The sequence below is a fragment of the Hippoglossus hippoglossus genome, chromosome 4, assembly GCF_009819705.1.
Source record: "Hippoglossus hippoglossus isolate fHipHip1 chromosome 4, fHipHip1.pri, whole genome shotgun sequence".
Taxonomy (NCBI): Eukaryota; Metazoa; Chordata; class Actinopteri; order Pleuronectiformes; family Pleuronectidae; genus Hippoglossus; species Hippoglossus hippoglossus.
Window position 1 is genome coordinate 42,523 of NC_047154.1, and position 18,448 is coordinate 60,970.

Sequence of the window (18,448 nt, forward strand, 5' to 3'; positions counted from 1 at the left end):
TTTCATCAATATAATGCACTGTAACTCCGAGGTAATTGTGGTTACCGAGTGATGTCCAGTAGTCCCCAGTGAGAGCAACAGCGGGTGCACGTTGTAAAGTTGTCGCTTTTGCAGTCCTCTCCTTTTCATACAACTCGTGTATTCTTCGTGTGATGGTGCGTCTTGAGGGCATCTCATACCTGCCGTCATTTGTTGCGATTCTCAAAATGTTTCTCAGACTGACGTCTTCCACAATACTAATCGGCCTGCAGTCTGTAGCTATCCACTTCGCTATGGCATTTGTTAGCTTCTCTTGCCTTTGTTTATCTATACTCCTCCCTGCATCTAACGTAGTCTGCCGAAGCCTCGCTCCACTGTCTGTTTCGTTGAATGATTTGCTGGTATCAACTGTGTGTTTTGCATTTAGGTGATATTTTAGACTGGAAGTACTCCGGTGATAAGAAAATTCAACTTGGCAGTGGTTACAAATAACTTTGGTTCTGTCGACTCCGCCGTCTGGAAGAACATGAAAATGGCCATGTAAAAGCTCTGTACCCTTCTCCATGTTTGTTTATTCGCCAATTCTTTTCTTTTCCGGTTCCGCAGCAGTCAGCAACAGACTTTCACAAAATAAAAGCCTGTGAGCAACAGACTTTTACAATAATACAATAAATAATAAAACCTGCACTAATGCGCGATAAAATAATTGTTGGCGTTAAATAATTGATGAGTTAACGCAATTATAACGAGTTAACTTGCCCAGCCCTAATAAAAACACAAATTACTAACGGTGTAATTACTAAACAAAGATGTGTATATGAGTATACGTGTGTGTGTCTGTGTGTCTGCGTGCTTCCAAAATGGCGGCTGGCCACTTTGAAATAACACCCTTCCCCCCTATTGGAATGTTTACGACATGTAGAGATAATTAGGTGAAGATTTATGCGTGTGTCTGTGTGTGTATTTGTGCCAAGTTAGAGAAAGAGTGTAATGCACAGAAAGTCTGTGAAGAGCATAACAAACATTAACTTTACTTTCGAATAACTTATAACCAAAATATCACAACACAAATCAAACTTATAAACATCACACAGAATCGAATAAACAGTCTTGCTTAGCCTAGTATAATTATTAAACCCAGTTGTGTTACCCGTCCGTGGAAAGGGGAAAAAGAGTTGCTGTGCAGTTCGCAGTTTTGTGAAGTCGTCTTGCTGGTTTGTGGCTCCTGCTTTAGTGATTCTGTTGGGCTCAGTTGCTGTTTGAAGTTCTCCAGCAGGACATCGCTTCGCTGCTTGAAGGGTTGGTAGAGCTTGGAGTGCGAGGAGGTTGCCTTGGTGAGATGAGCTGGAAGCTGCACCTTTGTGCTCCTCTCGAAGAGTTGGATGGAAAGAGAAGATGTGAGCTGGATAAGCCAGGCTTCCCCCTCGGCGATGCAGGAAAAGAGGCTCGGCAGCCTTCTCTCCTTGGAGGGATTGTAGAAAATAGAAAATAGGGGGAACAGGCCTTATATTAGCCCGGTGACCTCACAGGTCATGGGGTCCAGAGTTACCAAGGGGAGTTTAAACCTGTGTCCCTGGGGGGGGTTTCACACCTCTGTGTGACGTTGCCGCACCCTGGGAGGCCTTGCTCTGGTTTTCTCCAGGACAAAGAACATGTGCTCAAGGCTTTTGACTACCCATGTAGGCAGAAGTGTGGTCTCACAAAAACCAGGTCCCAACACCGCTGTTGCTCTCAAGATTGAAAAAGTTTAAAAGAAAACGAATTTCACCCATTGTTTTGGATCATGATTATGTGGTTCATGTTCCCTATTCAGTTGTGCATATCTTGAACATTTCTGCTACTCAGCAAATGACACCAGCTTGTCACTCTGGCTATGAGGTGATCATTCTCAAGCCCCCACCTAAAACTAAAGTGCTTACCACATCTAAACCAAGACACTCTTCTTCCAATTATGGATTAAGTTGATGAACATGAATGTGTTGAGGTTATTGAAAACCCTAGACCAGACTTGTTGAAGAAACCAATACCAAATTCTGATTTGATTCTCTACATGGATGGGTCAGAAAACAGGCCGTCTAACACAAAAAAATCTCACTGGCTACGCTGCAATAACTAATTAAAAAGTCTTGGATGCACGAGCGTTACCTTCTGGTACCTCTGCTCAAGCTATGGTATTGTACCCCCTTACAAGAACTTGCATTCTGACATAAGAACAAAGTTGCAACCATTTACACAAATTCTACATATTTTGGTTTTGATTTAAGTAAATTCTAAAGATAAGAGGTTGTCCAGTCTTTGCACAATCCCTTTTGTTCCCCTTTCTCACTGTCACGAGTGGACCATCACAGGTGGGCAAAGGGGGGATCAATGAAATAATAACTTTTCAGCAAACTAGGAGAAAGTACAGCACAGTTGAACTAATATAATAGATACTTTGTTACTTACATCTGGTCCTTTTATAAATATAGAAATAGATTTTGTACATATGCAAAGTTGTTAGAGCTACAAATACTTGCTACTAATTGTAGACCAGTTTTTTAAGTAGGTCAAAGCTTTCCCAAGTAAATTTTTTTTTTCATTAAGTGCCCTTAAAGGTCCAGTGTGTAAGATTTAGGTGAAAGGGATCTATTGACAGAAATTTTATATAAAATAATTCTTGTGATGTTTTCATTTGTTCATGTTTCATTTACCTTACAATGGGCCCTTTATATTTAAATACTTTATATTTACATCAGGGGGGTCCTCTCTATGGAGGCCGCCATGTTTCTTGTAGTAGCCCAGACTGGACAAACTAAACACCCTTTGAGTTTTTATGAAAACTGAAGGCTACCACAGGTTCTCTTTCATTTTTGGAAGGGGAGGATGAGGTGAGGGGATCAGCTGCAACAAGCAACTTCACCACTTTATGTCACTAAATTCTACAAACTGCAACTTTAAGTGGAGGCTTTTAGCTATAAATACCTCAGGTCAGGTTGAGAGAATGAAATCCACAATAAAAGAAACACTGACCAAAACAATGATGACCACTGGTTTGAAGTAGCCACACACATTGCCTATTGTGCTTTATTCCATTTAAAGCACACCTAGTGCCCAGTACCCATAAAAAAACTGTGCTTTGGACTGATGAGTATATGTTAATACAACTAACTTACAACTAACTAACTAACCTAAACTAAAACTGGTTTCATTTACAGGTATCAAGCAGACTGCCAAAACCTACGAATTAACCCATTCATCCCTTTCATGTAGGAGATTATGTACTAATCAAATTTGAAAAGTGTTTCTATCTCATATAGGTGAAAAGGCCCGTTCCAGGTACTGTTAACAATCAGAACAGCCTGAATGGATCCATGCTTCAAGATACACATGCTAGCCCTTCCCCCAGACACCCATGAGGAGGTGATACAGAGGGAAAGAGGGAGTGGTTCTTCATCCTTCTCCTAATGAGTAGTCTTGAGAGGAGGAGCTTGTTCTGGTAACTTAAATGTTCCACACACAAGAAACACCATTCAAAGTGCACATGAAAATAATAAAAATAACTAAATTAACTGCTAGGCAGAATGACTGATTACAATCACACTGACATGGTTAAGAGGGGACGAGACGAAAACAAGGCAGACTTCACTAAAACCATGCACCTCTGAGTTCCTTATGAGCAAAGAGAAACACGCAGATATTGACCTTTGACTGGATCTGTTAAAATATGCTGAGTTTGATGCATTCTCCAATGTTTAATCCCACTTTTTGAATAAGGCTGATTACAGACCTCCAAGTATGTAAGTGTGGCTGATGAGATACCCGACCCAAAGCCTGATACGGATTAGACATTTCACAGGTAAAGGTAAAGGTAAAGGTAAATTAAATTAATCTTTCTGAGAAGACGATAGAGATAGCAGGACTTCACCCCTGTGGGTGGGGCCATCAATGTTTGTTTCTATCTGTAGACAAATCCCTAATGCTTTCCATGATTTCCGTTTCCATGTGATTTCTAGTAATAGACAGTGAATTTTTTGTCTAATAAGTGTGCTTCTGTTGCTATAATTCCCTAGATAATTAAGAAATTATAAATGATTTACAGGACTGCTACCTTTTTGCGATTAATCATATATAACAATTTGTACTCAATTCAAATATGTAATTCCCAGTTTCACTATATGTTTGAGCTTGTCTTTTGTTTTAACTCATTTTAGTGTTCCTATTTGATGTCATTATTCAAGTGTTGTTATCCCAACAGTGTGAAGGTTTAAAGCTCTGGGTCAGTTGGGGTGGTGGTGGGGAGCAGGGGTGGTGGGTTCAGAGGCTGGACTGGTACAGGCATGGTGGGCCGAGAGAAGAGTGTGATTCCATGATGACATCATACGGAGAGGAAGTACCAAACACTACGTTTCAATAACATATTTCTTAGAATGGACTGAGTGAAAAAGTCTGCGGTGTTGTCCCGTACATTATGAGTGTTTGGATTTAAAATATTCAATTAGAGCAGGGATGGGGAACGTCCAGCAAGACTGTTTGATCCAGCCTGTGAGGCAATTTATAAGAACACACACATACACACACACACACATACATACATACATACATACATACATACCTACACACATATACAGACACACACACACGCACACAAACATACACACACATACACACACACATACACACACAAACCCACAAACAGACACGATAGAGGAAAAGCTGGAATACTAACCTAATACATCCCATCAACATTTACTGGTCAGGTAATATATATCCTGTGCCAAATGTTTAATATTTATCTGTTGTTTTAGTTGTACGTGGTTTATATTATTTGTTTTATTCTTCAAAGATATTTTAATATTTCTGATTCAAATTTCAGATTGAACATTCTTACAATTAAGTTCATTGCTCTTTGAAAAGGTGAACTTGCATGATTATGCTATAAATCATATTTTTTATCAGTGCTTTAAAATGGTTTAAAAGATATGACAATAATATAATTTATCGCAATCATTTCTGATAAAATATATTGTCCAACAAAATTTGGTATTGTGACTGTCCTACCATAATATTTTTTCAAAATGCCCCTCGTTACAGGTTTCCTTGCATAGTTACACATATCCAAGCAAAATTCAAGACCTTGTGAATTGGAATTGATTAATAATAAACAAATACTTACTATGGCCCTCATTAAAACATTAACATTAACATTAAAATGGCCGTTGATAAAAAAAGATTTAAATAAAAAACAAATTAAATAAAATAAAGGGTCCACAAATTGGACTGATTGAATAACAAAGGTTTGAATGTGATTATGGGTTTTAAATGTTGATGTATGTTGATTTATATTGTGTGTTTCAATATACGTAGTAGCTCCCTTTATGTATCACTGGCCTTAATACATAATGAATACTTATCATTGATGATCATTGATATTTAATGATATTTAACAGAGGGCAGCCCTGGTGGTTTAAAAACCCACTGGTGATGAGCGGATGACAGAAGAAGAAGACAGAAGAAATCCTGGTGTTGTTACAATTTCCCTGATTAAAATTTAGGTATATGTAATCAGATTTTTTCAAGAAATATGTCCCACTTGACCTCTTTATGATTGTTATATTATCATGTATTCTTTGAATAACATCTAGAAAACTAGGGCTACATTGTAGCACTAACGGGCCCGAGCACACGCAACTCGGGACCTGTTGCGGTTGGTGGAGAAAGTGATCGGCGACCGGGCACACGGCTCTGCGTTGCATGCGTTTTGCGTACTGCGAGAAGGATAAACGCTTCACTTCCTGCGTCCGCCACGAAACGTCGATCCTTGCCTGCTAATTGCGCATTACGGTCCACGCTATCTATTGCAGATCACACAGTGAAAATTTTATGTAAATCGAATGATAGTTGTAAAACAAAGCTTACTTCCTGTTGCCAGTAGGTGGCACCATCACTATTATTACATACAGACTAATAGATCTGTTCAAGTAGGGGCTCTGATGTAGTGTGAGCAATTTTAAGTCAATTGGACAATGTTACAACAACTTCATTTTCACACTGATCAGTAGGTGGCGCTATGACCCTGAACTAATATTAATATATGGAGCTGTTCAGGTCAGGATTGTGATCATAGGTCAGTAGTTCGGAGCCGGTTGGATAGTGCAGAGTAGATTTACAAAGTACTTCCTGTTTTATGGCGAATCAGTAGGTGGCGCTATGACACTGAGGAAATATTGACACATAGAGCCGTTCAGGCTTGGTCTCTGATCATGAGACAGCAGTTTGGTGGTGGTAAGACAATGCACACTGGAGTTATGACAACATCGTCTCCTTTGACATTGAGGTGCGGCGAAGGATCATCCTTCGCCGCACCTCAATGTTTACACAGTTTGAGGAAATGTCACAATTCTGACCATGGTCCAATGACTTGACTGAGATCTTTTGAGCTGTATATTGTAAAGCAGCCAGGAGCAGTTCATCAAAGTATAAAACATGTCACTTCCTGAAGCCAGCAGGTGGCACTGTGATTTTAAGTCATGATTTCTGTGGCAGTGGATCAGGAGGAATACATCCAAGTGTAAGACATGCAAAAAACAAGACATTTCCTGTTTCCACCAGGGGGCGCTGTGATTTGAAGTCATAGTTTCTGTGTCATAATTTCTCTGATGTCATCAGGCCGGGACTCTTGTCTTACATGTCTAGTTTGAACTCGATTGGACCATGTATGTCCGAGATACAGAACCTCGTGTTTTGATGGCGTGTAATCAAACTTTGAGGCCACGCCACGGTCACACCGTGTGACGAAAAATCGATCTTTGAGGTAGTTTTCATCTCCATCTTGCTGTGATGACACGCATCTCCATATGAAGTTGATCTGATGAAAGCCGTGGGACAAGTACATCAAAGTAAAAATGTGGAAAATGGCCAATATGGCCACTAAAGTCAAAATGGCGGTCTTCCTGTTGCTTTTTTCCAATTGCACCTCTGACCTTTTTTGTTTGTCTGGTCATGATACACCTGGGCTACGATTTTTGTGAAGATCGGTGAAAGCTAACTGAGGGGCTTTTCCTTAGATGGCGCTGTTGAGCCATTTTTCCACGCCCATTTCAAATTACTCCAGAATACAATTACTTTTTGGGGTTTTGAATTCCCTGCAAACTTTGGTAACAATTTGAGCATGTCTAGGCCCTGAAAAAGCCCCAAAAGGGAAATATAAATCCTTCGAAATACAATAGGGCCTCCCACCGTCGGTGCTCGGGCCCTAATAAGCAGAAGGGCTAATTGGTTGATGCAGAGCCTTTACTCAAATTGGCCGAGAGATGTTTGCCTGCGACACCCCCCTTTAAGAGGGGGGGGGGGGGGCAAATTAATGCTTGATGTGTGAGACCTTCATGTTGAATTTACACTGTGTTTTATCAATTGTATCGTACAGCTTTTTTCATTCCTCTGGCGAACAGATGTCCAACGTTTTTTATTCTGATAGTCGTCTTTGCGTTGATCTCATGATCGATGTTAGAGAATTTTTGACCATCCTCATATGGTAAATCTTTTCACCATGAAGAGACTACAGCCAGACTCATTCCACAGATACTCGCTTCTCTCTAACCAGTACCCAAGGTCAGGTTATAGATAAAGGGCCAACTAGCAGTACATTGTAGTATCTATCTACACTCATGGACTTTCATATCTACACGAGACGAAAAGCCGAATTATCGTCACTGCAAACGTCTGCAAACTCGCCTAATTCCTTGCAGTAAGTGCCCGTTTACAGGAGGCGAATTCCACGGTCGTCCGTGACCCAAACTGACCCAAACCGGCTGAAACATACCCCCGCTTTCGAAGTGGTGGGGGCTGGAGAAGGGGGCGTGCCGCCGTGGAGTCGCGGAGCGAAGGTGTTATCTAATTAGCATATGAATCGCAGCAAAATCGCTTGTTAGAACTTATCTCACTTCACCATTGGATGAAACCACAGACCTTTGAAACGAAAAGTCACTTGTGATTGGCTGGTAGATCTGTTGCTATTGGTCACCCTGGGTCATTATAATACACACGTGGGTAAACCCCTCCCACACAATATTAATAATCGATGGTGTGGGATCATGTCTGCGTGTCGCTCCGCTCATTTTAACACTGAGTCCTGACTGAGAGCAGAGTGGAGGAGGACACAGAAACTCCAGCTCGTTACAAACCAACTGCAGCTTCTGCTCTGATCATGATGCAGCGGTGCTGATCACTGAGCAGCTGTGACCAGAGAAACTCTGTATTTCATTGTTCTTCTACAAAGTCACTTACCGGCTGCTTCACGTGCACAAGCTCTGATCTCACTGCGTGTGTCGCTCTGAGCCGGTGAGTCGGGGCAGGTATAGGTACATAAAGCGGGTCATTCTGCGCATGCGTTAATGCGTTAATGCGTAAAAAAAAATTCTGCGTTAATTCCACAAATGAATCATACCGCGAAAAAATTTGTGAAATTAACGCAGACATTTTTTTTACGCACAAGATTATTCACAAAAAACTTCAATTGTCTAAGAATGTCACTCCTCAACGGACATAGCCCCTACAAAGCGGTTTGGGAGTGGTCCAAAGCAGGGAGAATACACAAAAATGAAAAATACAAATTAAGAAATAACAAAGGGGAGGGGGGGGGGGGGGACCCATATCGCCTATCCTCTGCCAAGTGCCACACCTCATCGCTGAAGAGATGCATATTAATTACTATGATGGTTTTTAATGATACTATATATTATAACAGCTATTATTATATATTATATGTTGTGCAATAGTAGGTAGACTTGATGTTGGCTAATTATTAATAATCATAAAATATGATTATTAAAATAATAAAATTATTTATTAAAAATAATAAGATTATTAATTAAAAACGATAAAGTTATCAATCAAGAATAATGAAATTATTAATGAAAAAATAAAATTATCAATTAAGAATAATAAAATCTGTAATTATAATTTATAAAAGACGGGGCACCACCCTGGTATCAGGGACCAACAATCAATCTGTAAAGATCAGTCTCATAAAATCTCAATATTTACTATTAATGATTATAAAATGAACAGTGAAGGTTAAAGTTCAAGCACTGGCTATCATGTTCCAGCTGTATTCACATACATATGCACAAATAATCACACAATACCGGTACTTTAAATACAATAGAATTTATTAAAGATAATAACATCAATGTTAATTAATGACTATTATCCTAACAAGAATCCACTATATCAAAGATCACAACACTAGCACTTAACACGATTTATAACACACATGCAATACCTGTGTGTGTGTGTGTGTGTGTGTGTGTGTGTGTGTGTGTGTGTGTGTGTGTGTGTGTGTGTGTGTGTGTGTGAGAGAAAAGGGGGAGTCAAGATGGCGTACAAAGTCACGGGGGTGACGTCGTATTACTGAATTCAAGATGGCGGTCTAACCGCGTGGTGTTGTGTTACTGAATTCAAGATGGCGGTCTAACCGCGTGGTGTCGTGTTACTGAATTCAAGATGGCGGTCTAGCCGCGTGGTGTCGTGTTACTATACGGTACCCAAGCGGACGAACTAAGATCCGTCCAGCTGTGTACCGATCTTTTAATGGGTTAAAATCTCCGCAAAATTGGTCTAACGGTAAACAGTGCCGCGATGTGGCCGGAAACGCAGATTCGTCACGACACGCTGGCACAAAACAAAGGGACTCGGCGGTCCTATAGAAATATACACTCAAATAATAACACGCTAATGTTTAAACTAGTCTCTGCCCAGACATAAGCCTCTTACTTGTTGCTGGTCCACGGTTCGTTGATGTGCGAGCGGCGCGTTCCGGGAAGACAAGTGAATTGTGTTCATGGCCTCTAGAACAGCTGATTCGCGTGGTGGCAGCGGGGATTGAGCTGGGCCGGATAGGAGAGAATTCGTCTCGTTCTCCTTGGCGAATGTGTCTTGCCCTTCGTGGCGAATGTGTCTTGCCCTTCATGGCGAATGTGTCTTGCCCTTCGTGGCGAATGTGTCTTGCCTTTCGTGGCGAATGTTTCTTGCCCTTCTGCAGGTATGAACAGCTGAGGAGCAGCTGTGGTTGTGGATCCGGAAAAAAAGTCTGGGGAACTCAGCCGGCGAGTGAAAGACTTTGCCCTGGTCGTTTCAAAATAAAGTTCAGGTAAAAAAGGAAGTTCACAAAAAGGGGAAGAATGAACTTAAGTTAAAAAATAAAAATACAAACGTTTGGATTGGTTGCTCCCTTTAAGTGTCTGGATCATCTGGAGGAACCGGGAGAGGTTCTGGTCCTATCTTCAGCGCACGGGAAAAAAGCAATGAATTGAAGGGATTCTCCGTATTTATTACCTGAGAAGTGTCCGGCCTCCCTCCAGGGGGGACCGTGGGGTCTGTTGGCTCTCAGCCAATGGAAGGCCCGAGTTTGACCTCGGGCGGCGGTCAAAAAAACATGGATGCCCCAAAAGGATTCTGGGTGCTCTTCGGCCTCACAGCAGGAAACAACTCGAGGCAGGCTCTTAAAGGCCCTTGTAGGCCTCATCATTCCTTTGTCTGGACCCGATCCCCAACATATATTATACTATATTATAGGGTTAAAGTCCTTCCTCTACTGTCTGGCCATTTCATCTCCTCCTGCCCCACTTGCCCAGTAAAAGAGATGGCTCACCAGTAATGGGAGAAATACTGGTGAGCCAAGCAGCTAATTTGTCTCCCCCTCGCCTGCAGCTCCACGCCTCCCTCCAGTGGCATCCCAATCATCCCCCCTTCTTGCATTTATTGACTCTGGAGCAGATGAGAGTTTCATTGACTGTAATGTTGTCTGCCAAATGCAGCTTGAGGCTGAACCCTTGGTCCCTTCTCTCAATAATATAGCTTTAAATGGACAGCTGCTTGCACGGGTGGCCCACCAAACTGTTCCCATTACTCTCAGAATATCAGGAAATCATCAGCCCAGATCTCCAGCCTAGGGCTCCCCTTCCCAACAGTCGGCTCTACAACCTTTCCTGTCCTGAACACAAGGCCATGGTAAAATACATACAGGATACTTCTGCTTTTGCCCCTGTTCATGGAGCAATTGTTTTTTCTAAATTATATCTGCGAAATGCCTACCACCTCGCCCGAATTCATGAGGGTGAGGAATGGAAAACAGTCTTTAACACTCCACTGGGACACTTTGAGGACCTGGTAATGCCTTTCGGCTTGACTAATGTCCGTGCTTTCTTCTAGGCCCTTGTGAACGATGTCCCTCGTAACATGCTCTAAAGTGATGTCTATTTGGATGACATCGTGATTTTCTCAAAAACCATCTCTGAGCATGAACAGCATGTGCGTCTGGTCCTTCAGTGCCTCATGGAGAACAAACCTTAGGTAAAAGCTAAGAAATGTAAATTTAATTTTCCTAAAATCTCCTTTCTTGGTTACATATTTCCTCAGTGAGAGGTGCAGATGGATCCTGCCAAAGTAGCTGCTCCCTTTCCCACTAATTGCAAACTACTCGTCAATTTCTACAGGAGATTTATAAAGAACCACAGCTGCCTCCCTGCTCCCCTCACTGCTCTCACCTCCACTTTATTCACTTTCCAATGGACTGTGGAGGCTGAGGCCACTTTGAAGGAGGTCAAGTCTTGTTTAGCCTCGGCTCCAATCCTGGTCCAGCCTTATTTGGCCCGTAAGTTTATAGTGGAGGTGAAGATTCTGATACTGGGGTAGGTACAATTCTGTCATAACTAGTGCTGCAGATGATTAACTCCACCCATGTGCATTCTTCTTTTGCAACTCTCCCCGGCTGAGAGGAAATATGATAAATATCGCAATTGGGACCTCGTCACTGTTAAACTAGCCCTGGAAGAGTGGCACCACTAGCTGGAGGGAGCGGCCGAACCTTTCATGGTATGGACGGACCACAAGTTTCTCTCCAATGCGCTGAACTCCCGGCAAGCCGTGTGGGCTCTTTATTTACCTTCACCCTAACCTATCGTCCAGCTTCCCGAAACATCAAGCCTGATGCGCTTTCACGCCAGTTCTCTGCAAAAGAGACCAGTTCTGATCCCGAGCCCATCTTGCCATCCACCTGTTTTGATGCAGCCGTCACCTGGGAAATAGAATCACTGATAAAACAGGCCCAGAATCAACAAACCTTCCAAACCGCCCCTCGTCACACATCGCTGTGGATTTAGTCACTTGGCAGCCTTCTTCCAATGGTAAAACTTATTCTTACCATCATTGACCATTTTTCTAAGTCAGTCCATTCCGTTGCAGAGTCTAAACTTCCCTCTTCCAGGAGATCACTGACATTCTTGTGGAACATGTCTTGGCCTCCATGGCCTGCCTTCAGACATTGTTTCTGACAGAGGCCCCCAGTTCACCTTGCAGGTCTGGAGAGCTTTCTTCTCCACCCTGGGAGCCGCTGCCAGTCTATCCTCAAGGTACCATCCTCAGACTAACGGCCAAAGGGAGAAAGCCAATCAGGAGAGGGAGGTCCGCCCTTCGCTTTAAACACACCGCAAATCCATCCTCCTTAAGCTCCCTGCTTCCCTGGGTGGAATATGCCCACAACACCTTGCCCAACGCCTCTTCCAGTATGTCATGTTTTCTATGTTCCCTTTGTTATCAACCCACATTGTTGCCAAAACAAGAACAGGAACTGGCTGTCCCATCTATTCAAGCCCATATGCATCGCTGCTTCAGGTTCTGGAGACAGGCCAGGACCGCTCTGCTCCGCTCCTACACCAGAATGCAGAGACAGGCTAATCGCCACTGCAACCGCTGAAACTCCAAAAGTGTTTTGTGGACTCAAACACTTCACTCACCATCGGCATAGTGGTGAGTAGATAATGAGGGAATTTTAATTTTTGGGTGAACTGTACCTATAGGGTAAGGTTCATGCATAAGGGTGTAACAATTTGCCTTGGTTAGGATGAAAGGGGAAAATTACAATGCTATTTTAAAGGAGCACGGGCTGTCACGCTGTGTATGGGCGCCGCCGCCTGACCAATTTACAATAAACGAATAATATTTTATAAGACCGATAACCTTGTCATCTGGCCCCACCACATATGAAATAATATATGTAATAACGAAATAAACCCAGAACGTTGCATTCAATTATCTGTATTGACAATAAACCTAATCATACACACGTAACACCTGGACGTGTGCCCGCAAACAAAGACGGGAATGTGAACACAACCACACAATTTAAACAAATCCCATACATCAATATTTCCCAAACCCCAGGTTCATACAGTCCCTTATAGTGGTGAATCACCCAAAAACGTCCCAAAGCAACGTTTACGCAGGTGTGGCGTGGTGAGATGCCGCAGTTTGCACGTTATGTTGGAGCTTTAGACATTCAACCAGTCAGCCTTTGGTTGTTTTTGTTTTCGTTGGCATGCTAACACACTATATTCTTGTTAGTAGGCTAGTGTATAAACTGATTACGTACCATCACATGATTTCCACCGTTTTGGGCTGACAAAGTAAACAGTGCCATAGTAATAGTAATATGACTGCCGTTCCTCGTCATTTGGAAGGCAAACAAAGCCTGGATGTAGGGTCAGGAATGGGCAACTGCCTCCAAAGGAGACACAGGTGTTTCATTTTCGTTCATCTGTTGGAGGGAAGTAATGAGGGGTCGTGGTACAGTGGGTAGGGGCACACCTCCATTCCATCTGTGGTGCTAAGGCTATTTAGCTCTCACTGTTGAAAAAACACTCTGTGTCCTCTCAGCTGAATGTAAAAATGATTAAATTATAGACATGTAAAGGTAGCGATAAGTATGTGGCCCTATGTAACGGATTATACCGTTTTTTTTTCATCTTGAATGTAATTGAGTAAAAAGTAAAAAGTATTCTGCAAAACAACTACTTTCAGGGGAACAATTCATTAAAAAAACTACCGAAGTACATAAACTCGTAACCAAGTAAATGTGGTTACCTCTGCCCTTTCCCCCACCAGTCCCACTGGTGGTGTGGAGTAATTCTTTTATGGGGCACTGTCCTCTCTGTTGCACTCACTGCATTAACCGTGGTAAAGAGACCTTGTGAGACTTCTGGAATAAAGAGATCTGAGAATAATAGTCTTTTAAGTAGTGGTGCACCGATGTATCGGCCGTATATCGGTAGCGGCCGGTGTAAACCCGGCGTTACACACCAAGAAGGCCACATGCAAGTAATAAACAAATATCGGTATCGGCTATCGGCTAGATTGTTGTTTTAAATATCGGTATCGGCCAAGAATTTCCATATCGGTGCATCCCTACTTTTAAGTATACTTTATTCCTTGCAAGGAAGGTCAGATAATCACACAGCATGTGAAGAGCATTCTGCAGAGGGAATGACAAAGAAACATTCGTAGGCATGTGCTTTTATGCAGATTTAGTAAAGAGGTGAAAATGTGTGTGTGAAGAGGTGAAATAGGTGTGGGTGTGTGAACTGAGAGAAAAGTAAAATCCCAGGAGATAAGACATAGGCTAAAGGCCTCTTTGAGGTCCTAGACACAGACACAGGCGGAAGGCCTCTTCGAGGTCTTGGTGGGGGGAGACGAGCACAGTCTCAGATTTGTGGCTCTGATGTCATCTTGGCAGTTACACAAGCAGAAATAGTATGCATACCCAGAGATAATATATAGTGTGGTATAATGGTATAATTTTCCATTACACTCCACCCTTTTGATCATACAATGATCATAACAGTAGATACAAAACACCATACTGGACATCAGACTCAGAAATTCACAAAGATTCAATTCAATTCCTGTTTTCCTGCCGCTGGTGGTGGTCGCTCTCTCTGAACTAGCTCCTCTGCTAACACAGCTATTTATCTATATTACTACGGCTAAAATCGCCGGTCTATAGTTAAAAATCCACACATACCAACCCCTACTCTTTGGTGCTTTAAGCGATTCTGTGTCTTTCCATCTGCGTGTCACCGGATTCTTCTGTTTGAGCTCACCCTCGTACTCTAACAGGCTAATATAGCAGCGATGGCTTCTCTCCCTCCCTCTTGCTCCACTGCTCTCTCCTGCTCCGAGTGTCTCATGTTTACTTACTCCTCCGCCTCCTTTAACAGTAGTGGTAATAAATGTAGTGTATTGGTAGCGATGGAGGCGAGGCTTAGCGACTTAGAAGCTCGGCTCCGCAGCTTAGAACCTCCGTTAGCTGTAGTTAGCCAGCCCCCGCTAGCCGCTGCGGAGCCACCTATCTTAGCACGTAGCTTAGCCTCAGCTAGCAGTCCCTCGACTTGTCCCGTGCAGCCGGGAGCCCAGGGCGGCTGGGTGACTGTCCGGAGGGGGCATAGTGCTACCCTTAAAAAGCCCACGATTAAAGACCCACCAGCTCACGTTTCAAATAGATTCTCTCCACTCAGCAACGCACCCGTTGAGAAGCAAACTCTGGTCATTGGCGACTCGGTTCTGAGAAACGTGAGGTTAGCGACACCAGTGACCATAGTCAATTGCATTCCAGGGACCAGAGCCGGCGACATCGAATCCAAACTGAAGCTGCTGGCTAAAACTAAACGTAAATACAGTAAGATCATAATTCACGCCGGCAGCAACGACTCCCGGCTTCGCATGTCGGAGGTCACTAAAGTTGATGTGGAGTCGGTGTGTGCTTTTGCAAAAACGATGTCGGACACAGTAATTTTCTCTGGACCTCCCCCTAACACAACAGGTGATGACATGTTTAGCCGCATGTTGCCTTTTAACCGCTGGCTGTCAAGGTGGTGTCCTGTAAATGGTGTGGGCATTGTAGATAATTGGCAAACTTTTTGGAGGAAACCTGGTCTTGTTAGGAGAGACGGCGTTCATCCCACTTGGGATGGGGCATCTCTCTTATCTAGGAATATTACCCAGTCTATTAAATGACAACCCAGAGTTGGGACCAGGAAGCAGAGCTGCAGTGCTACACACTTCTCTGCGCTCCCTCTGGATCAGTCGCACAACCACAAACCCATAGAGATTGTGTCTGTCCACCGTCCCATTACATTATTTAAATCAAACAATAACAGAGGGAGAATTCCACACAAAAATCTAATACAAATTAACACAACCTCTGCAACAACTCAGGAAACAAAGACTTTTAAATGTGGTCTGTTAAACATAAGATCATTATCATCAAAGGCTATTTTAGTTAATGAACTAGTCTCAGATCATAAAATAGATTTATTGTCCCTCACTGAGACCTGGCTGCATCTCGATGAATATGTCAGTCTAAATCAGGGGTGGGCATTGTACGGCCCGCGGGCTGTCCGTGACCGGCCCGTGTGAGGTTGATTGGAAATTACAAAGTAAACATTTTTTTCTAATTTTACCTCATGCATGGACTAAAGCTGCAGTGCTTTTATTTTGAAGTGTTTTATTCACGTAATGACGCAAAACGTAAATCAAATACGTGCGCATGATTGAATCAAGTGTACGAGCAGTCACAACTCACACGACGACTTTAGCCCTCAAAAATGTTTGCTCATGCTAAAAAAAGAAAGGTAGACACCGAATGCAGGGTTTTCAACAAAAAATGGACTGCTAAGTATTTTTTTACTGAAGTCGGAGGTAAAGCCGTGTGTTTAGTTTGCGGAGAGCAGATCGCGCGGTGTTTAAGGATTTCAATTTGAGTCGGCATTACGAGACGAAGCACGCGGAGAAATACAAAAGCTTGACTGAGGCTGAAAAGGCAGGGACATCGGAAGCTTTGCTAGCTAAGCTACAAAAGCAGCAAGGCTTTTTTACCAAGCTTCACACATCCAGGGATGCAGCAACCAAGACCAGCTTTGTGATATCCCACAAAATCGCTAAAACAGTAAGCCATTCTCGGAGGGGGAGTTTGTCAAAGAGTGCTTGGTGGACTCTGCAGCACTAATATGCCCTGAAAAAAAAGAAGCGTTTGAGCAAGTCCCGCTATCCAGGCGAACCGTGACGAGAAGGATCGAGGACATTGCAGGGAATCTGGAGCTTCAGCTGCAACGTGAAGTGGCAAGTTTTGACTTTTTCTCCTTGGCTTTGGACGAGAGCTGCGATGTCCGTGACACAGCCCAGTTACTCGTATTCGTCCGTGGGATAAAGGACTTCAAGATTACGGAGGAGCTGGCAGCACTGCGGTCAATGAAAGGGACAACGACAGGGAGCGATCTATTCACGGAGGTAGATGCATGCATGAACACGCTGGGTCTGAAATGGGACAGACTGGCAGGTGTCACAACGGACGGCTGTCCAAGTCTGACCGGCAAAAATGTCGGACTTTTGAAACGTATGCAAGATAAAGTGACTGAAATCGACCCAGATCAGAAATTGGTATTTTTGCATTGTATAATACATCAGCATGTGTTGTGCAAGTCAGTGCTAAAAATGAACCATGTTATTGATGTTGTCACTAAAATAGTTAACTTCATCAGCACGAGCATTGAACCATAGACAGTTTGTTTCACTTTTGGAGGAGCATGAGACTGAACATGGTGACATAGGCTACCACACAGCTGTCAGATGGCTCAGCCTGGGCAAAATGCTAAAAAGAGTATGGGAGCTGAAAGCAGAGATTCGAGAGTTCTGCAAAAAGAAAGGCAAGGACATCCCAGAGCTCTCAGATGAGGACTGGATGGCAGATTTTGCATTTGCTGTTGATGTGACTGCACTGATGAATGAACTGAACACCAAACTGCAAGGCAAGGGCCTATTTGTTCATGAAATGCACAGCCTGGTGAAGGCTTTCATGAGAAAGTTGCAGTTATTTTCAAGCCAACTGGAGAGCAACAATCTCACTCACATGCAAACCCTGAAAGAAGTCACACCATCAGCTGATCACCTTTGCAGGTACTCATCCATGCTAGGAGCACTGCATGGTGAGTTTTCAAGGCGATTTGAAGATCTGATCGAGGATGATCGAGGATGAAATGCACATGATTTCCTCTCCCTTTACCTGTAGTGTGGATAATGCACCCAGTGATGTTCAGCTGGAACTCATTGACCTGCAGTCTGATGCGGTACTCGCAGAGCATTTTAAGTCAGGATCACTGCTGGATTTTTACTCTTTCCAACTTCCCAAACATAAGGAGACATGCTCAGAAGATGTTGCCACTATGTGGCCCCATGGAAAAAATAATTGCCCACCCCTGGTCTAAATGAATCTACTCCCCCCAGTCATGTAAATTCACACGTTCCCAGAGAATTCGGCCAAGGAGGTGGAGTTGCTGCTATTTTTAACTCCAGTCTATTAATTAATCCTAAACCTAAACTAAGCTACAACTCATTTGAATGTCTTGTTCTTAGTCTTCCACACCAATCCAAGAAACAGCCAATCATACTTGCTGTAGTTTACGTGCTCCTGGGGCTTATTCTGAATTTTTAATGGAATTCCCTGAGTTTTTATCAAACCTAGTCCTAAAGACCGATAAAATTATTATTGTTGGTGACTTTAATATTCATGTTGACAATAATAATGATAGCCTTAGCGTAGCATTTATTTCAATACTAGACTCAATAGGTTTCTATACCACAGTTTTCTTATGAGGTGGAGCTG

At 42.9% G+C, this 18,448-nt stretch overlaps 2 protein-coding genes across 2 annotated transcripts; both read left to right on the top strand.

Moving 5' to 3' along the window:
- Nucleotides 1-14,907: 14,907 nt before the first annotated feature.
- LOC117760775 lies at nt 14,908-15,780 on the top strand (the record flags this gene model as incomplete). The annotated part of the gene is made up of 1 exon (XM_034584081.1): nt 14,908-15,780. A coding segment is annotated over exon 1 (858 nt), but the record flags the coding sequence as incomplete, so codon positions are not given.
- A 1,308-nt stretch (nt 15,781-17,088) lies between these two features.
- On the top strand, nt 17,089-17,821 carry LOC117760522 (general transcription factor II-I repeat domain-containing protein 2B-like). The gene is given in 2 exon segments (XM_034583626.1): nt 17,089-17,324; nt 17,326-17,821. Coding segments are annotated over 2 exon segments (732 nt in total).
- The last annotated feature ends 627 nt before the right edge of the window (nt 17,822-18,448 follow it).